General features: G+C 44.4%; 1 protein-coding gene across 2 annotated transcripts in view; it reads right to left on the bottom strand.

Annotated features, from left to right (window-relative positions):
* dzank1 (double zinc ribbon and ankyrin repeat domains 1) overlaps window positions 1-21262 on the bottom strand; it is a 46120-nt gene that overhangs the window by 14120 nt on the left and 10738 nt on the right. For both annotated transcript variants that reach the window (XM_033025738.1, XM_033025739.1), the window contains 7 exons: window positions 20958-21043; window positions 15288-15405; window positions 13395-13508; window positions 12228-12320; window positions 7414-7536; window positions 3211-3375; window positions 168-390 (listed from right to left, as the gene is read on the bottom strand). In XM_033025738.1, the coding sequence (XP_032881629.1) occupies window positions 168-390; window positions 3211-3375; window positions 7414-7536; window positions 12228-12320; window positions 13395-13508; window positions 15288-15405; window positions 20958-21043 (922 nt within the window). The remainder of the gene's footprint in view (window positions 1-167; window positions 391-3210; window positions 3376-7413; window positions 7537-12227; window positions 12321-13394; window positions 13509-15287; window positions 15406-20957; window positions 21044-21262) is intronic.

The raw sequence follows: 21262 nt of genomic DNA, 5'->3' as shown, positions 1-21262 counted from the left end.
TTCTTCAGAGACGCTGTCTGGCCCGCTGTGTTACTACAGCATTTCATGTCTATCGTTCTTATTATAGGTGAGGTGGCTTTGATTGGGAAATGGGTGGAGCTGCACAGGGCAGTCACGAGCACAGAAATAGATGGGTGGACTTTAGGCAGGCGAGCGATGTCACTGACCTCTGCCTGGGCTGACCGCTGTGAGGAGGGGACGGTGATTGCTCGTCCTCTGCTGCTTTCCACGATGAGACGTGATCTCCATCTCCTTCTTCTGCATCATCTTGCACGATGGGTAAAACAGACCCACAGTTTGGGTCCCTTGATCCTCCTTCTCTGGCAGCCTGAACCCTGGCAGCGGGATGGTCAAAGGTTGCCAGGTTGCAGAATCACGAAGATCAATGGTCTGCATGGCAGAAAAATTAACAAGGTCAGCAGTGTTCAGTTTTTAAACTGCTAAAAGTGACAAATTTACAGTGCAATCACAACAAAGTTGTCCATTTGCATTCAGATCCCTGAAGTGAAATTTCAGCTCACAGCCCACTGAAATACTGTAAAAATGCAGCATATTGGCGTGGCTGATAGTTGGCAAACAATCCACTGGAATAACAGAGGTTAAAGCTTGCACAATAACCTTGCAGCAGTTAAGTTCACCCTGGGCAAACACACGCTGCCTTACAAGAATGATCACAGGAATGAGTGGGTTAACATACAGTATGATAAGTGTTTGACAGCATTGGGCCTCTACTCGCTGGAGTTGAGAGGGATGAGGGGGGGAGGGGGGACCTCATTGAAACTTACTGAACAGTGAATGGCCTGGATGGAGTGAATGTGGAGAGGATGTTTCCACTAGTGAGAGAGTCTAGTAGCAAAGGTGATAGCCTCAGAATAAAAGGACGTAGCTTTAAAAAGGAGATGAGGAGGAATTTCTTTGGCCAGAGGGTGGTGAATCTGTGGAATTCATTGCCACAGAAGGCTGTGGAGGCCAAGTCATTGGGTATTTTTAAGGCGAAGATTGACAGGATTAGTAAGGGTGTCAGGGGTTATGGGGAGAAGGCAGGAGAATGGGGTTGAAAGGGACAGATAGATTAGCCGTAATTGAATGGCGGAGTAGACTTGATCGGGTGAATGGCCTAATTCTGCTCCTAGAACTTATGAACTTGTGGTTAAACTGCAATGGTGGTGGTGGTGGCGGCTTCTTTGTTGTCACGTGTGCCAGGTACAGTGAAATAATTTTTTTCAATACATCTCAGCAAGACTATCCCAGTACGTAAATCAGTAGAGAACAGCCCACTGTGTGCATATGCAAGAGGCGCCATTTTAGCTTAATTTTATAGTCCCAGCTGCAGCTGCCACAAAGACCCGTTGCAGCCATAGCCTCCGTATCAGTCATCCTCCGATCCGATGTCCCTCTCCACTCCTGGCCCTCTTCACCCTCGTTCCTCAGGGGGCGCCTCCAACTATAATCCCAAAGAATTAGCAGCCCAACTATAATCACTACCATTGCATCAGCTCCACTCCCCTATCTGCCCCATCTCAAAGTCTATCTTTTAAATAGGCAATTAATGCTAGACTTTGCCCGTTAATGTTAGGCAAACATTTAAAATCTGTTTAATGTCACAACGTAAAATACATGATGAAAATTAAAAGATTCATTGTTTTTAGAAACCAAGATCTATTTTAAGAACATTTGGAATTATAGGGTGAATGTACAGAGTCTTTTACCCAGGGTAAGGGAATCAAGAAACAGAGGGCGTAGGTTTAAGGTGAGAGGGGAAAGATGTAATAGGAACCTAAGGGACAACCTTTTCACACAGGGGATGGTGGTTAAATGAACTGAGCTGCTGGAGGAAGTAGTTGTGGCAGGTACTATAGAAATATTTAAAAGACACTTGGATAGGCATTTGGATAGGAAAGGTTTAATCTTTAGAGGGATATGGGCCCTCTAATTGGACTAGCTTAGATGGGCACCTCAGTTGGCATGGACGATTTGGGCCGAAGCACATGATTCCATGCTATATGATTATATTTTAGTCCTTCTGAGAGAATAGAACTACCTGCTGGAGTTAACCTTCTGCCCGCAAGTGTGTCAGAACACTGTCACCTTCCTCTGAGCTTCGATCATTAGGTTTTTAGGTTTATTATTATTGTCACGTGTACCGAGGTGAAAAACCTTGAACACAATCAAGCTAAACACAAGCACAAAAGAGAAAAATACCACAGTGAACAATATAGTTCTCCACTTTGGAGCATAACAGTTCCACACAAAATGTCCAACGTTTACAATGAGTAGGATGGAAGATTATGGAAGGACTGTTCAGAAACCAGGAAGAAGCTATTCATGAGTCTGGTGGTGCCGCTTTCAAGCTTCTGCACCTTTTGCGGGCAGGATTGGGGAGAAGAGGGAATGACAAGTCTGTGATTACGTTGGCTGCTTTTCCAAGGCAGCGTGAAGTGTAGAAGCAGTCAGTGGTGGGGTGGGGTGGGGGGGGGGGGGGGGGGTCTGGTCTGTGATGGACAGCTAATTAGCAAAAGTATAGAGCAACATTATTTGGCATGCACCATTTCTTCCCGCTGTCCGGAGGAAAATTTAACACTCACTTCCCACAGAGTCAAGAGCAACAGTGGTATAGCAGTAGAGTTGCTGCCTTACAGAGCCAGAGACCACCTTCTTTAGTCAGAAGGTGGGGAATCTCTGGAATTCATTGCCACAGAATGAATGGAAGCCCACTGAATAGATATTTTTATGGCGGAGATTGACAGATTCTTAATTAGTGGGGAGAAGGCAGGAGAATGGGTTTGAGAGGGAAAGATAGATCAGCCATGATTGAATGGTGGAGTAGACTTGATGGGCCAAATGGCCTAATTCTGTTCCTATAACCTATGAACTTATGAGATGTATAGTTTGTAACTTCTTCCTGTGACCACATGGTTTTCTCTGGGTGCTCAGGTCTCCGCCCACACTCCAAAGAGGTTGTGTTTGTCGATTAATTGGCTTTGGCAAAATTGTCCCTAGTGTGTAGGATAGAGCTAGTGTACGGGACGATTGCTGGTCGGCGTGGACTCGGTGGGCCGAAGGGCCTGTTTCCACTAAATTAATCCTAAAGTGTAGAGAAACCCTAGAAGATTGGAGTGAATTTGTATGGATGCTGTATGCGAGTGAGTGAGTGAGTGAGTTACTGATGGTGCTTTTGAGGGGAAAGTAAACATTCTCACTGAGACCTACCTCTTCCGGGGCGGCAGGATGGCCGGCATCAAACAGCATGCTGTTGCGGGAGTCCACCCGTGGCGGTGGCTCCAGATAAAGGCCACAGGACGAGCAGAAACGGCCGTATGGATGGTTAGATGCTCCACATTTGGAGCAGCTGAGATAACTCATAGGGGGGCCAGGCTGGGAGAAAAGTCAGACTTTATTAATAAATGAAACAATGCAAAACCTTCCATGTATTCATATGCTCCCGCAGTTTATCATCAAAAATCAAAGAACGTCCTGAATAAGCAAAACTCAGATACTGGAATCTCGAGAAAAACACAAAGTGCTGGAGCAACTGAGCGGGTCAGGCAGCATCTGTGGAGGGAATGGACAGACGACATTTAGGTTCGGGACCCTTCTCCAGACTTCCGGAATCAATATTGATTGATTTCAACAACTTCAGTAACTTCTTTAGACTCCTCCTCTTCCCTCCTTAATTGACACCCTTTTGTGTCCTTTGATCTCCAGCCTTTATCACTTACTCCACCCATCTGCCAATCAACCCTCCACCTATCCCTTGCCAGGCTTTGTCCTGCCCCCACCTCTCTTTTCCAGCTTTCTCCCCTGCATTCCATCAGTCTTAAGAAGGGTCCCAACAGGAAATGTTGCCTGTCCATTCCCTCCACAGATGCTCCAGCACTTTGTCTTTTTCTCGAGTTCCAGCATCTGCAGACCTTTGTGTCTCCTGATTTATAATCTTGATTATGAAATAGGAAACGAGTTAGTCAGTTTAAGGATTGCTCACTGAGATCAAGAATGGATTATCAACCATTTCACTGCCATTTCAGACCATCTGACCAACAAATGCATTCCACTTCTGTCTTGTCTTGAGGACATTAAGTCCTGGATGGCCTTAAACTTTCTGGGACTTAATGAAAAAAAGACAGAGGTGATTTTGTTTGGCCCCAATGGCTGCCGTGAACCTCCCTTTGTTGACTTGGGTCCACTGGCATTGTCCGTAAAGCCAACAGTTTTAAACCTGGGTTTTAGGATGGACGGTGATTTTAAACTAGATAAACAAATATTTGGTTAAGTCTTTCACCTAAGGAAGCTGGCAAAGGTGAAGCCCATCCTCGAGCGGCAGCATTTTGAAACAGTAATCCATGCCTTTATTACATCTAGGCTGGATTACTGTAACGCACTCTACTCTGGAGTCGCACGAGCTTCATTGGCTCGTCTCCAGCTGGTTCAAAATGCTGCCGCTCGCCTTTTAACCGGAATTCGAAAGAGGGAGCACATTACGCCAATTTTGGCCTCCCTTCACTGGCTCCCAGTGCACTTTCGAGTTCATTTTAAAATTCTGTTATTTGTTTTCAAATCGTTGAATGGGCTCGCCCCGCCTTACCTCTCTGAGCTGCTCCACCTATATGCTCCTGCCCGGTGCCTCAGGTCAGCTGATCAGCTGCTCCTTGAGGTACCAAGGTCTAAGCGGAAGCTCAGAGGGGATAGAGCCTTTTCTGTTGCTGCTCCGGCACTCTGGAACACCTTGCCGTTGCACATCAGACAGGCCCCCTCACTGTCCATCTTCAAATCCTCCCTAAAAACTCATTTATATTCTCTGGCTTTCGACACTGGCTGAGACATTGCTCCTGTTCTTAGTGCTTTTAATGTCTTTTAATTTTTACTGTTTTTTAGTCCTTCGTTTTACGGTTTTTAATGGTTTGTAATAACTTTTTGTCCATGAGTTCTCATGTACAGCACTTTGTGGCAACTGCGGTTGTTTAAAGTGCTTTATAAATAAAGTTATTATTATTATTATTATCTGCACTGGGGTTCGCAGCAAGAACTGTCCACATGTAGAAAACAAGGAACTTCTGAGGCTGATTTACACAAAAGGTCACAAACTGCTGGACTAACTCAGCAGGTCAGGCAGCATCTCTGGAGAACATGGTGTGGGAGCACCACAATGGGTAGATTATGTTTTGGGTCGGGTAGGACAAAGCATGGTAGATGACATTTCAGGTTGGCCCTTCTTCAGTCTCTCTAGAGTCTGAAGAAGGGTCCCGACCCAAAATGCCACTCATCCTTTTTCTCCGGAGGTGCTGCGTGACCCACTGAGTTACTCCAGCACTTTGTGTCTATCTTCGGTATAAACCAGCATCTGCGGTTCCTTTCTATACAGGTAATAGGTAGACACAGGCGAAGGTGGTTTTGATTGGCAAGTGGTTAGAACAAGGCCCAGAGATTAAAGCAGAAGGTGTGAAACAGCCTGATTTAAGAGTTGTGATGCCAGATAAAGGAATGTAGTATCAGGAGGAATGGAGACAACTGAGCCCAGAACCATTTTGTTGATGCCACAACATGGCCTATTGCTTTATGCTTATGCAAGAGCAGGTGCCTTGACTCTCATTCTAGTTTTCCCTTCTCTTGTTTTCTCTGAAACATCGGAGGCACTGGGAAGACATGATAGAAATATATAAAATTATGAGAGGCATAGATAAGGTAAACAGAGAGAACTTTTTCCCCAGGGTGAAAATGTTAAATACTAGAGGGCATGACTTTTAGGTGAGAGAGGCAAAGTATAAATGTGTAGGAAGGAACTGCAGAAGCTGGGTTAAACTGAAGATCAGACACAAAAAGCTGGTGTAACATAGAAACATAGAAACATAGAAATTAGGTGCAGGAGTAGGCCATTCGGCCCTTCGAGCCTGCACCGCCATTCAATATGATCATGGCTGATCATCCAACTCAGTATCCCGTACCTGCCTTCTCTCCATACCCTCTGATCCCCTTAGCCACAAGGGCCACATCTAACTCCCTCTTAAATATAGCCAATGAACTGGCCTCGACTACCCTCTGTGGCAGAGAGTTCCAGAGATTCACCACTCTCTGTGTGAAAAAAGTTCTTCTCATCTCGGTTTTAAAGGATTTCCCCCTTATCCTTAAGCTGTGACCCCTTGTCCTGGACTTCCCCAACATCGGGAGCAATCTTCCTGCATCTAGCCTGTCCAACCCCTTAAGAATTTTGTAAGTTTCTATAAGATCCCCTCTCAATCTCCTAAATTCTAGAGAGTATAAACCAAGTCTATCCAGTCTTTCTTCATAAGACAGTCCTGACATCCCAGGAATCAGTCTGGTGAACCTTCTCTGCACTCCCTCTATGGCAATAATGTCCTTCCTCAGATTTGGAGATCAAAACTGTACGCAATACTCCAGGTGTGGTCTCACCAAGACCCTGTACAACTGCAGTAGAACCTCCCTGCTCCTATACTCAAATCCTTTTGCTATGAAAGCTAACATACCATTCGCTTTCTTCACTGCCTGCTGCACCTGCATGCCCACTTTCAATGACTGGTGTACCATGACACCCAGGTCTCGCTGCATCTCCCCTTTTCCTAGTCGGCCACCATTTAGATAATAGTCTGCTTTCCTGTTTTTGCCACCAAAATGGATAACCTCACATTTATCCACATTATACTGCATCTGCCAAACATTTGCCCACTCACCCAGCCTATCCAAGTCACCTTGCAGTCTCCTAGCATCCTCCTCACAGCTAACACTGCCCCCCAGCTAACTCAGCAGGACAGGCAGCATCTCTGGAGAGAAGGAATGGATGACATTTTGCGTCGAGACCCTTCTTCAGACTCATCGTATAATAGACAAAGTATAAAGGTTGTGTGCGGGGCAAGTTTTTTTACAGGAGAATCGGGGGGGCCTGGAACGCACTGCCAGGGATGGTGGTGAAGGCAGATGCGATAATGGCATTTAGAAGACTTTTGGATAGGCAAATGGATATGCAGGGAATGGAGGGATATGAATTATGTGCAGGCACATAAAAGTTGGTTTTGGCCTCATGTTCAGCACAGCCATTGGGGGCTGAAGGCCTGCTCCTATGCTGTACTCTTCAATGTTCTATTTGCGGGGCAAGTCTTTTTTTAACATAGAGGGTGTTAGGTGCCTGGAACACACTGCCATTGGTGGTGGTGAGGCAGATACAATAGTAGTGTTTTAAAGGCGTTCAGATAAACACCTGGATATGCAGGGAAAGGAGGGATATGGGTCATGTGCAGACAGAGGAAATTAGTTTATCTTAGCATTGTTTGGCACAGACATTGCCGGATGAAGAGGCTGTTCATGTACTGTTCTATGTTCAATACATTCAGCAAGCTTTGGGGCACTGTTTTATGCCTGTGTGGTCCAACTGCTGAACAGTCTGCATTGCAAGCTTTTGCCTACCTTGGCTCCACACCAGTCACAGAATCGAGCGTTAGTGTTGTTAACCCGACCACACTTGGAGCAAGACAGCAACTTTCCCCCTTGACTTGGTAATGGTACAGCATGATCTCCACTAAGAAGAGACTATGGTAGAGGGAGGAGAAAACAAACATGTTAAATTTAGGAACAATTTCAGTGCAACCCAGAAAATAATAAAATTGCATTATGTTTTTGTTATAATGTAAAACAGTGGATTTATCAATTTTGTACCTTAAGAATGGAGATGAGGAGGGATTTCTTTAGTCAGAGGGTGATGACTCAGTGGAATTCATTGCCGCAGATGCTAATTCAATGGGTATTTTTAAAGCGGAGATTGACAGATTCTTGATTAGTACGGGTGTCCAGGGTTATGGGGAGAATGGGGTTGAGAGGGAAAGATAGATCAGCCATGATTGAATGATGGAGGAGACTCGATGGGCTGAATGGCCTAATTCTGCTCCTATGATATGAACTTATTTCACTGCTGGTCATATTATTGTGGCATAGTGGGAAAATGGGTACGCACCCGGGTCAAGAAAGAGGAGGGGACTGTAGGGAGGAGGGTAAAAGAAGAATAAGAATGGGTAGGGTGTTATCTAAAATTGAAAAATGCAGCGTGTATGATTGGACTATCAATAGCAGACAAGGTGTTGAATAACACACTCTCATTCTATATTCATCTCTCTGAAGTTAAACTGAAATAATTATTTTTTACCTTTGACATTGATACTTGAGTGTTTTTATACAAAGGGGAGGGATTTTCGTGGGTGGGGAATGGAACTTTATTACATCTCTGACACCTAAAATATATTTCAAAGATGCTTTGGAGCAAGTTGAGAACTGCCTTGCCTTGTTTTGATGATCTGACTGGCAATTAACAACACTCAGCTTGTTGCAATTCCATGTAAAGACTGCTGGTGACACTTGATCTCTCTTAAGATTTGGTCATCAAATCATACAGGGAAGTTGACATTGTGACACACGCCTTTTCTTTGAGAGGGATATCTCGTTTGTGCCACTGTTCTGGCCCTGGAAAATGTTCATTTCCACCAATTAATCCTTCCATATAATTTGCATTGTAGAATCAGAATCAAGACTGATCATGACTTTAGACTTTAGAGATACAGTGTGGAAACAGGCCCTTCAGCCCACCGTGTCTGCGCCGACCAGCGATCACCCCATACACTGGCATTATCCTACACACTAGGGACTAGTTACATTTTACAGAAGCCAATTAACCTACAAACCTTTACATCTTTGGAGTGTGGGAGGAAACCAGAGAAAACCCACGCGGTCACAGGGAGAACGTACAAACTCCGTACAAACAACACCCGTAGTCAGAATTGAACCCTGGCTTCTGGCACTGTAAGGCAGCAACTCTACCACTGCGCCACTGTGCTGCCCTTTATATTTTGGAAATTAAATTTTTCATATGGCATAAGGCACAAATTATGACTGATTCAAATGACAGTACACAACCAGACAACTGGGCATGGCATGAGTCTTAATAAGGGTCCTGATCCGAAACATCATCTATCCATCGTGTTCTTCAGAGATACTGCCTGACCCGCTATGTGATTCCAGTACTTTGTGCCATTTTGGGCATGGCATAAAATGAATTCATTTTGAACTCCAGACATACAGGTTTGTAGGTTAATTGGCTTCGGCAAAGTTGTAAATTATATCTAGTGTGTCGGATAGTCTTAGTGTACAGGGTGATTGCTGGTCTGTGTGAACTCAATGGGCTGTTTCCGCGCTCTATCTCTACAGTAAAATCTAATCATTTTGACAACTACATTTCGTATGAATTTTTAAGTGTCAATTTAGATCTTTATAGATTTGTCTTTCAGTATAGAACACAATTGTGAGAGCGGCAAGCAACATATCAATGACATTGTATCATTCAAACCACTTATACAGAGGTTCTATGAGGGCTCCCTCACTTTTGTGCGCAGTACAGCATGTTATTAAGCTGGAAAGAGTGCAGAGAAAATTTCCGAGGGTGTTGCCAGGACTTGAGGGAAAGGTTGGGTAGGCTAGGACTTTACTCCTTGGTCCACAGTAGGCTGTGGTGATCTTATAAGATCTTATAGATTTTATAAAATCATGAGAATAGATAGTGTGAAATCTTTTCCTCAGGGTAGGGGCATCAAGAACCAGAGGTTAAAGGTGAGAGGGAGAACATTTAATAGGAACCCGAGGGGCAACTCTTTCACACAGTGGTGGTGGGTATATGGAATGAGCTGCCAGAGGAGGTAGTTGAGACAGGTACTATAACAGTTTTTAAAAGACATTTGCACAGGTACATGGATAGGATACGTCACCTATCCATGTCCTTCAGAGATGTTGCCTGACCCGCTGAGTTACTCCAGCACCGTGTGTCTTTATTTGTTAATCAGCATCTGTAGTTCCTTGTTTCTACACTTCTCTAAAGATTTAGAGGGATATGAACCAACGCAGACAAATGGGACTAGTTTAGGTAGGGTATCTTGGCTTGCATGGATGAGTTGGGCCAAAAGGTCTGTTTCCACCGAAGGTAGACACAAAATGCTGGAGTAACTCAGCGGGTGAGGCAGCATTTCTGGAGAAAAGGAATGGGTGAAGTTTCAGGTCGAGACCCTTCTTCAGACTGATGTCAGGGGAGGGGGTGGGACAAAGATAGAACGTAGGCGTAGATAGTTAGACTAATGGGAGAACTGGGAAGGGAATGGAGAGAGATAGCAAGGGCTATCTGAAGTTAGAGAAGTCAATGTTCATACCCCTGGGGTGTAAACTACCCACACGAAATATGAGGTGCTGTTCCTCCAATTTGCGATGGGCCTCACTCTGACAATGGAGGAGTCCCAGGGCAGAAAGGTCAGATTGGGAATGGGAGAGGGAGTTGAAGTGCTGAGCCACCGGGACATCAGGTAGGTTAAGGTGGACTGAGCGGAGGTGTTCAGTGAAACGGTCAGCGAGCCGTTGTAGAGAAGTTGACACCTGGAACAGTGGATACTGTCGATGAGGTTGGAGGAGGACCAAGTGAACCTCTGCCTCACCTGGAAAGACTGTTTGGGTCCTTGGATGGAGTCGAGGGGGGAGGTAAAGGGACACGTGTTGCATCTCCTGCGTTTGCAGGTGAAAGTACCTGGGGAGGGGGTGGTTTGGGTGGGAAGGGACGAGTTGACCGACCAGGGAGTTTCAGAGGGAATGGTCTGTGCGGAAAGCAGAAAGGGGTGGAGACGGGAAGATGTGGTCAGTAGTGGGATCCCGTTGGAGGTTGCGAAAATGTTGAGGATTATATGCTGTCTGAAGAAGGATCTCGACCCGAAACATCGCCCATTCCTTCTCTCCAGAGTTGCTGCCTCACCCGCTGAGCTACTCCAGCATTTTGTGTCTACCATTGATTTAAACTAGCATCTGCAGTTCTTTCTTACACACTAGGTCTGTTTCCACACTGCATGCCTCTACGTCTTAGAGTTCTGCATTTGTATGATCAAATGTGGACGACAGGGACAACCTCGAGAGCAATTGTGAATGTATCTCACTCAAGAACGCAGGAAAATAGGAGCATGGGTAGGCCATTGAACTCGCCAAGCCTGCCCTACCATTCAATATGATCATGCCAGTCCCCATAACCCTCACTTCCTTGATCTCTCAACGTTTAACCATCTCTAATCATTTGGCCTTCACCTCTCTCAAAGGCAGAGAAATCCCGAGATACCCTGCCTTCTGAGAGATGACATTTCCATAGGCCTCTGTTTTAAATTACTTGCTCCTCTATTCTGAAACCATGTTTCCCTTGCTTTGTGACACACACCAATGAAAACCTCTCTGTCGGGCCCTCTTACTTTGTATATGGTCAAGCCACTCCTCATTCTTCCAAGTCACAAGTTTCACAGATTTTTAGTATAGTTTAGTTTAGTCTATTTTTTTGTTGCAAGGCAAGGCAAGGCAAATTTATTTGTATAGAACCATTCGTGCAAACAGCAATTCAAGGTGCTTTACAGGAAAGAAAAAATAAAATAGTCAATAATTAAAAATTGCAAAATAAGCAATACGACAAATGTATGAATAATAAAACAACGTCAATGAAACAATAAAACGATTTTAAAAAGCACATAAAAGGGTTAAAATTAGACGGTTAAGATTACCTGCATGTCGGGTTATGGAAAAGCTATAGTAAACAACAGTGTTTTTAGGCCTGATTTAAATGCGCTTACAGTCTGTGCACACCTCAGGTGTTCAGGGAGCTTGTTCCACAGGTGTGGTTCATAAAAACCGAATGCTGCTTCAGCCTTTTTAGTTCTGACCCTGGGAACACAGAGTAAACCTGTCCCTGAAGACCTGAGGGTGCTATCCAATCAGCGGAAAGACTATACCAAAGACTAAAGATTAGTCTGAAGAAGAGTCTCGACCCGAAACGTCAACCATTCCTTCTCTCCAGAGATGCTGCCTGTTCCACTGAGTTACATCTAGCTTTTTGTGTCTATCTTTGGTTTAAACCAGCATCTGCAGTTCCTTCCCACACACTAAAGATTAGAATGATTGTAATGAGTGATTGCAGATCCGCTTCTGGGACCAGCACACAGAGAATTGTTTGGTTTGGGCGTTATCTTTTACTGGCCAGAATAAGTGGCATCCAAGAGGCTTTTAGATAGGCACCTGGATATACAGGGGAATGGAGGGATATGGATCATGTGCAGGCAGAGCAGATCAGTTTAACTTGACATTGTGTTTGGCATGGAAGGGCCTGTTCATGTGTGGTACTATTCTGTGTATATTTTATCTATTAAGTATGAGTGGCAGTGACTTACCTTAGGAGATTCTGATAGCTTGGTCTCACAGGTTACACAGTGCAGGATGTTGGTTGGGTTACCTGTTCCGCAGGATCGACAGATGATCTTGTCCTATTGAACATGCACCATTGTTATATTATGTAATTAAACAGCCTTGTCAGCATTAAACATACTAATCAATGTGCTGAGGGCAATGGAGTACATGACTGCACAAAGTTAATTTTCTTTTGCCACTGGGTTCATCTTATAGCCTGACATCGGTGGTGGGGAAGGTGCTGGAGTCAATCATAAAAGATGAAATAGTGGCACATTTGGATAGCAGTAACAGGATCGGTCCGAGTCAGCATGGATTTACGAAGGGGAAATCATGCTTGACTAATCTTCTGGAATTTTTTGAGGGTGTAACTAGGAAAATGGACAAGGGAGAGCCAGTGGATGTAGTGTACCTGGACTTTCAGAAAGCATCTGATAAGGTCCCACATAGGAGATTAGTGGGCAAAATTAACGCACATGGTATTGGGGGTAGGGTGCTGACATGGATAGAAAATTGGTTGGCAGACAGGAAACAAAGAGTAGGGATTAACGGGTCCCTTTCAGAATGGAAGGCAGTGACTAGTGGCACTATCTCTAAACATTATTTATAAATTGTAACTTTTTTCCTCACTGAACGGCAGGGACGACAGATGGCACAATGGGCTAAGTGTTCGGCTGGCGACCGGAAGGTAGCCGGTTCGAATCCCGCTTGGAGTGCATACTGTCGTTGTGTCCTTGGGCAAGACACTTCACCCACCTTTGCCTGTGTGTGAATGTGTGTGAGTGATTGGTGGTGGTCGGAGGGGCCGTAGGCGCAGATTAGCAGCCACGCTTCCGTCAGTCTGCCCCAGGGCAGCTGTGGCTACAGAAGTAGCTCACCACCACCGAGTGTGACTGAGGAGTGTATGAATAATGCGATGTAAAGCGCCTTGAGTATTCTAGAAAGGCGCTATATAAATCCCATCCATTATTATTATTACTGATAAATGCATGAATGACACTCGCAGGCAGTGTTACAGAAACATGTTGACCAGCACTATTTTCAGCAGTGGAACTCCCAATAGTCTCTGCTTAACTCTAAAGCAATCCACCCATGTAATACATCAGCGAATGGATACTTCTTGATCAGCGAGTACAGGTTGTGTTGTTTACCTGGAGGCGGATGCTGGCCTGAGGCACCAGCTGAGGTGATACAGGAGCCTCACACACGATGCACGTTGGAGTGTTCAATGGGATCATTGTCTGGCACTCAACACAAAGCCCAGTCTGTAAACCAACACAAAACTCATCAGACCTTCGATGAAAAATTATTTTACCATTTTTGTGACGGGCAGCATAATTCAATATTATATGTTTCAACCTCCACCACCTCTCTACCTCAGTAGCACACCCACGTCCCCATCCCATTCCAATACCCCTCCCTCCTTTCTTCTTATCTGACACTCCACTGTTTCATTTCGTCATTTCCTCCACCCAAACCCCTCACCTGTATTCACCTGTCACTCCCCAGGCTTTGTCCCACCCTAACTCTCTTTCCCACCTTTCTTCCCCTATTCAATCAGTCCGAATTAGAGTCCCAATCTTAAATGTTGTCTGTCCATTCCTTCCGCAGATATTGCCTAACCTGCTGAGTGTCAAAGTTTGTTTCTTAAAAAGCAGATAGCAACAAAAACTGTTAAAGGTAGACCATGGCAATCTTTAATTGACTCGTCAGACGGGAGTGGCAAAGTTCTACAATGAGCACAAATGTTGCTCAGTGCATCTCGGGCTCCCACTCACAGAACAAAGTTAGCACAATCATACATTTTTCTTATCAGTAAAACACTCCTACCAAGTCTGAATATGGCATGACTGAAAGATTCTGTAACCTTTCACAATATTGGAAAGCTGGGACCAAATCAAGCTCATCCAATAACAAGTTATTACTTATCTCTGGAGCGTCAGCTATTATTTTTCAATCTTGGCTTCTTTATGGCCTTGAATGAAGTACATGTTATTACTGCAGGCTGCCATCTTAATGTCTTTATTGAAAAGACAACCTGTCCTCCATATTGTGTTCCATATAATTTACAAAGTCATTCAGACTTGGCACCGAGCCATTCTTTTGTTCTAATAGTCCATGCTTTTGTAGAAGAACGACTCCATTTTAGATTTGACTATTAGCTCTTTCACCGAGTACCTCTAGCAATTTAGAGTCAGACAGCACGGAAACAGGCCTTTCAACCCAACTCCACCATGCTGACCATGATGCCACATCCAAGCTAGGTCTAGTTCCCCACATTTGGCCCTATCCCTCTAAACCTTTCCTATGCACGTACCAGTCCAAGTGTCTTTTAACTGTTGTTATTGTGTCGGCCTCCAGATTCAGGGATAGTTTTTTCCCCCAGCAGTATTCAGGCAAATGAACCAACCTACCAACAACTAGAGAGCGGTCCTGAGCTACCGTTGGAGACCTTCGGGCTATTTTCAATCGAACTTTACTGGACTTAATCTTGCACTAAACGTTATTCCCTTTATCCTGTATCTGTACACTGTGAACTTAGGTACGAGGGAAATTGGTGAAACATACATAAGACAGTACAGCACAGGAACAGGCCCATCGGCCCAGAATGTCAGTGCCAAACACAATGCCAAGTTAAACTGATCTCCTCTACCTGCACGTGATCGATATCCCTCCATTCCCCTGCATATCCAGGTGCCATTCTAAAAGCCTTTTAAATGGCACTAAATCTGGCCACTAAAAGATGCCGTCCAAGCTAGGTAACTCTCTGTGTTCTGGTTCCAGAAGCGGATCTGCAATCACTCATTATAATCACTAATCTTTAGTCTTTAGTATAGTCTTTCTGTTGACTGAATAGCATGCAAAAAAGCAGCTTTCCATTGTACCTCGGTACACATGAAAATATTAAACTAGACTAAAACTAAACTCCTCTTCATACGTCCGCCATACTCTGAGTTTGTTTTTTAAATTAATGCAAAGTGTTGCTAAATGTAGGTTATTCTTTAGACCAGCAGGACAGGTTCCTGTTTTTGGCTGTTACCCACCCGAGCTCCTTCCGGGGGCAGCAGTCTACGGCCGGGCACCGGAGGGACAGGGCAGCCACACTCTTGACAGAAACGTGCAAAGGGATCTGCTGGGCGAGGGGCGAAGCAACGAGAGCACCTGAAACAAGTTAAACCAGAATGAAGATACAGGAGGGTCAACCTGCCCCACAACCACTCACCACTAACTGGCTGAATAATATGCATCATCTCCAGCAGTGATTAGTTTGGTTTACAGATACAGCACGGAAACAGGCCCTTCAGCCCACCGAGTTCTCGACGACCCGTACATTAGATCTGTCCTACGCTAGGGACAATTTACAGAAGTCAATTAACCTACAAACCCGCATGTCTTTGGAATATAGGAGTAAACCAGAGCACCCGGAGGAAACCCACGCGGTCACAGGGAGAACGTATAAACTTTGTACATATAGCACCTGTAGCCAGAATCAAACCCGGGTCTCTGGTGATGTAAGGCAGCAGCTCTACCGATCTGAGACTATGCCGGCCTAGGGGATCTTGCATGACATATTAAAAGGCATATCTAAAGGCTTTCTTTATTGATTTTTTTAAATGTTTCCTTAGCCGTGGCACAATGGCTCAGAGGTAGAGTTGCTGCCTCACAGTGCCAGAGACCTGGGTTTGATCCTGTCTAAGGGTGCTGTCTATGTGGAGTTTGTACATTCTCCCTGTGACCATGTGGGTTTCCTCCCACATCCCAAAGACCTGTGGGTTTGGAGGTTAATTGGCTTCTGCAGATTGTGTAAATTGTCCCTACTGTGTAAGATAGAAGCAGTATATGGGTGCTCGTTGGTCAGCACAGACTTGGTGGGCCAAAAGGCCTGTTTCCATGCTGTATCTCTAAACTAAACCAAATTTATTATATTATTTATTGAGTACTCTTATTTACAGACCTGTTGTGCTGTGGCAAGTAAAAATTTAATTGTTCCGTTTTAGTGCATGTGACAATAAAACATAAGGCAGCACAGTGGCCCAGCGGTAGAGTTGCTGTCTCACACCGCCAGAGATCCGGGTACAATCCTGACTTCAGGTGCTGTCTGCATGGAGTTTGTTTAGTTTAGAGATACAGCACGGAAACAGACCCTTTGGCCCACCGAGTCTGCGCCGACCAGCGATCCCCGCACATTAACACTATCCTACACCTACTAGGAACAATTTTTACATTTACCAAGCTAATTAACCTACAAACCTGTACGTCTTTGGAATATGGGAGGAAACCGAAGATCTCAGAGAAAACCCACGCAGGTACAAACTCTGTAAAGACAGCACCCGTAATTGGGATCGAACCCAGGTCTCCGGCGCTGCATTCGCTGTAAGGCAGCAACTCTACCGCTGCGCCACTTTGCACGTTCTCTTTGTGACCGTGTGGGTTTCCCCCGGGTGCTCCGGTTTCCTTCCAAATCCCAAAGACGTGCAGGTTTGTAGGTTAATTGGGTCTCTGTAAATTATCCCTAATGTGTAAGGAGTGGATGTGAACGTGAGATAAAAATCAGATGATCAATAGTTGGCACAGACATGGTGAGCCAAAGGGCCTGTTTCCATGCTGTATCCCCAAACTAAACCAAATCACTTGATTCTTGAGTTGGCTAGGATGTAGCAGTTCTTTGAGGAGGATTTGTGGCTATCCCGGCATCTTTTCCTCTGGCCATGGATGATCCAGGAACAGAATCTCCTCTTTGGGGGGTCTAGGGGCGGATTTGCTAAGACAGGGACTAAGAGGGAAATGCATGGGCAGCGTCCTCATGAACTACCTCCAACCAGTGGCCAAACTGCTGCACAGTGTGGACTTGGTCAATCCAGTGCTACTGTGGGCACGATCTCCACCATCTGAGGTTAATGCAGGGAGAAGCAGAAACCACATACATGCCCTCCATCAACCAAAGCCTTTGACCCAATTGGGCAGGATGTACGGGGTGGAAAATGCTCCTCAAATTTGGCATTCCATCAAGATCCATCTCCACTTCATGTTTGCTCCATCACAGGCTATCGATCATGTTGTCATCCCACTGGACTGCAATGAAACTATTCACTACTGAGACAAGCGTCAACAAGGCTCTAGCACTCTTTTTCTTAACTCTGCCTCAATCAGTTATTCTGTTATTGCACTTTAGTATTTGTTACGCTACTTTGTTTTTGCACCATTCTGCTCTTTGGCACTCATAGTATTCATTGTTGTATTTATCATTTGGCAGCACAGTGGCACAGCGGTAGAGCTGCTGCCTTACGGCACCAGAGATCCGGCTTCACTCTTGACTATGGGTGCTGTTTGTACAGAGTTTGTACGTTTTCCCTGTGACCGCGTGGGTTTTCTCTGGGTGCTCCGGTTTCCTCCCACATTCTAAAGATGTAAAGATGTACAGATTTATAGGTTAATTGGTTTTGTTGAGTTTGAATTAAAATATTTGTCCCTAGTGTGTATAGGTTAGTGTACGGGGTTATTTCTGCTTGACACGGACTCGGTGGGCCGAAGAGCCTGGTTTTGCACTGTATCTCTCAAGTAAAGTAACTAATGTTAATCATTGCTGTGTGTATACTGTTTAGTCCAGGTACTTCATGAGAACAAGGGAATTTTATTGCACCATGACAATAAATTCATCTGAAACTGATTCTATTTGCATCAGAGATGTGGCCTATACACAGTACAAACTCAAGGCACTGTAAAAATACCATCAGTACTGTCTTCTCTAAATCCTTCAAAGTTACTGTAATAACAACCAACCAATATCTGTGTCCTCTCCTGGACCAATATCCTCAGAACTGAAGCCCTTGGTAAGTTCATTCATTTCCACATCATCTGAAGGAAGGTCCCTACCCGAATCGCCGCTAATCCCTGTTCTCTAAAGATGCTGTTTGACCTGCTGAGTTACTCCAGCACTTTGTGTTTTTTTTGCTCATGATTCCAGCATCATCAATTCCCTGTGTCATCATTCTTCCCAATGCCATTTTCATATTGCCATTCCTTAATGCATTTAATTTTCAGCGACTTTACTTCTATATTAATTCAGGAGCACAACAGTAGAGTTGCTGCCTTACAGTCGCAGGAACCATGTTCAATCCTGACTATGGGCGCTGTCTGTATGGAGTACGTACGTTCTACCTATGACCGCATGGGTTTTCTCCGGGTACTCCAGTTTCCTCCCACACTCCAAAGACACACAGATTTGTAGGTTAATTGGCCTTGATATATTGTCCCTAGTGTGTAGGATTAGAACTAGTATACAGGTGATCGATGGTCAACATGGACTAGATGGGCTGAAGGGCTGTTTCTACTCTGTACCTCTAAACTAAACTCAAGAGATCCAAAGCTCATTTTGAGGAAGTTAAAGGTTGCTATATTTGAGCAAGGTTTTTCATTGTTTGTAAAACATAAAAAAAAACAAAAAGACAAATGGTCTACAGTACTGAAAATATACATATTGAACAAAGTATTTAAGATAACTCTAGATTATAAAATAAATTAGTACTGCTTTATAAAGCAGGTCAATGTAACTATCTACTATAACAATTGTTTACAGTTTGTTAAAAGGACCACAATTATATAACCCTGAGCTACCTTTAAAGATAGCCACAATTTAAACTCTAATTGCATGGACTTACAATCTTTGGTTCACTTTGTAAGTTGAGGCATGCAGAAAGAAGCAAGATGGGAAAATACATGAACAATAGGTTGATGCAATAAACATAAAACAAAAGCACACTTCTTCTGCTTAAAGGTTTTGAGAAAGAAAATCGTGAAAGTTACAAAGCATCACTTCCACCGCCCACTCTCACGTGGTATTGGAAAAGCAGCCAACATAATCAAGGACTTGTGTCATACTTCTCTCCCCCTGCTCCAGTTCAGCAGAAGATACAGAAGCTTAAAAGCGCGCATTAGCAGACTCAGGAACAGTTTCTTCCCATCTATAAATCAGGCTTCTGAACGGTCCTTCCATAAGCTTGGGGACTGTCCGATTCACCTCTACCTCACTGCGGACATTGGCCTTTGACTCTGGAACTGGCGCACTACAATGCTGAGAACTATTTTCTGCACTCTGCACCTTCCCCTATTGTACTTGCGTTTGACTTGATTGTATTGATGTATACTGTTATCCGATCTGAATGGATAGCATGCAAAACAAAGCTTTTCAACCTAGACCCACCATGAACATACCATCCTCAGTGAATCTTACTGAAGTACAGCAAGCGTAGCATGGACTGAACTACACGTGCAACTCTCCAGAAGCAACCTGAGCAGTCTTGTGGCCGGGCCGGGCCAGCAGAGACCAGCAGCAAAACTCCCCCTTGACACTGACAGCTACACGTTAAAACCTACTAGAAAGCCTTAATGACAAATTCATTTTTGTTTCTGGGTGCTCTGGTTTTCTCCCACATTCCAAAAACTATGGTGGCTTGCAGGTTAATAGGCTTCTGTAAATTGTCCCTATGATCGGATAGAATCAAGTGAAACTCAAGGACAATAGATAGAGCAAAGGGGAAGATACAGAGTGACTGAATTCAATGGCTTGCAAACCCTCTGAACCAACTTTACATGATGCACACAGAAGGATAAAGAGCCAATATCAAAGCAGATAAGTGAGAGACGGTATCAACAGGTTAGGTTCCAGGCGTACACTGGCCCTATCCCCGAACTCTATCTCTGTTACATTGATGACTGCATCGGTGCAACCTCCTGCACCCCATGCAGAAAACATTTACTTCATCCACTTCACCACAATTTTCATAGATTTACTTGGACCATCTCCGGCACCTCCCTCCCCTTTCGTGATCTCACAGTCCCCATCACAGGAAATAGACTATTGACTGACGTCTATTAGAAACCCATTGACTCCCACAACTATCTCGACTACACTTCTTCCCATCCTTTGCTTCATGCAAAGACTCTATCCCCTACTCCCAATTCCTCCGTCTACGCCGCATTTGCACCCAAGATTAGGTGTTACATACCATGACATCCGAGATGTCCTCATTCTTGAGGGAACGGGAGTTCTCCTCGCCCATCATAGATGAGGCTCTCACTTGTGCCTCCTCGATACGCCGCAGCTCCACCCTTGCTCCCCCTCCCCCAGTGGCAACAGAGGCAGTCCCCCTAGTCTTACCTTCCAACCCATCAGGCGTTGCATATAACACATAATCCTCCGAAATTTCCGACACCTCCAGAGGGATCCCACCACTGGCCACATTTTCCCATGTCCACCCCTTTCTGCCTTCCGTGAGAATATACTAGGTATGTAAAGAATAGTAGAATCGTTGTATTGATCTTTGTACTGAATGCCAGAGGCCTTTACTGTGTACCAACCGAGGACTTAAGTGTTATCATCAAAAATGATAAAAGGAGGGAATGAGAATATACTAGGTATGTAAGGAATAGTAGAATAAATTGGACTAAAGTTCTATAAAGCAGCAACATGATTTCCTGGCTTTTATACTCAATGTCCCAACAGATGAAGGCAAGCCTACCATACACCTTCTTTACCACTATCTACTATGTTGCCAATTTTAGGGAATTATGGACTTGGACTCAAAGATCCCTCTGTACATTAAAGCTGTTTCATCATATGTACCTATCCACATAATTTCCACAGTTGACTAGAACTGATTCAAATCAAGCAACAACCGATATTAGAGGAAGATTTTGACAAGAGAGTCACCTACTTTAGAAAGTCAGTCTCCCTCAGGATTCGATTGGCTTGTATACTGCTGGCCGTCTTTTTAGGATGTAAAACCAGGGAATCTGACAGCTGATGAGCACAAAAAAGTTATACATGGGAAGATATAGGTATTCTTCCACTTCAAACACAAAATGTTTTTAGTTTAATTTAGGTTTATTATTGTCACGTGTACTGAGGTACAGTGAAAAGCTTGTTTTGCATGCTATCCAATCAGATACTATACATAATTAGATGATACATTAAGCACTACTGATGTGACAACAATTGATTGATTGATTAACACAGCAG

Source organism: Amblyraja radiata, chromosome 8 (assembly GCF_010909765.2).
Source record: "Amblyraja radiata isolate CabotCenter1 chromosome 8, sAmbRad1.1.pri, whole genome shotgun sequence".
Classification (NCBI taxonomy): Eukaryota; Metazoa; Chordata; class Chondrichthyes; order Rajiformes; family Rajidae; genus Amblyraja; species Amblyraja radiata.
The sequence above is the reverse complement of the archived record's forward strand: the minus strand, read 5'-3'. Positions and strand labels throughout refer to the sequence as shown.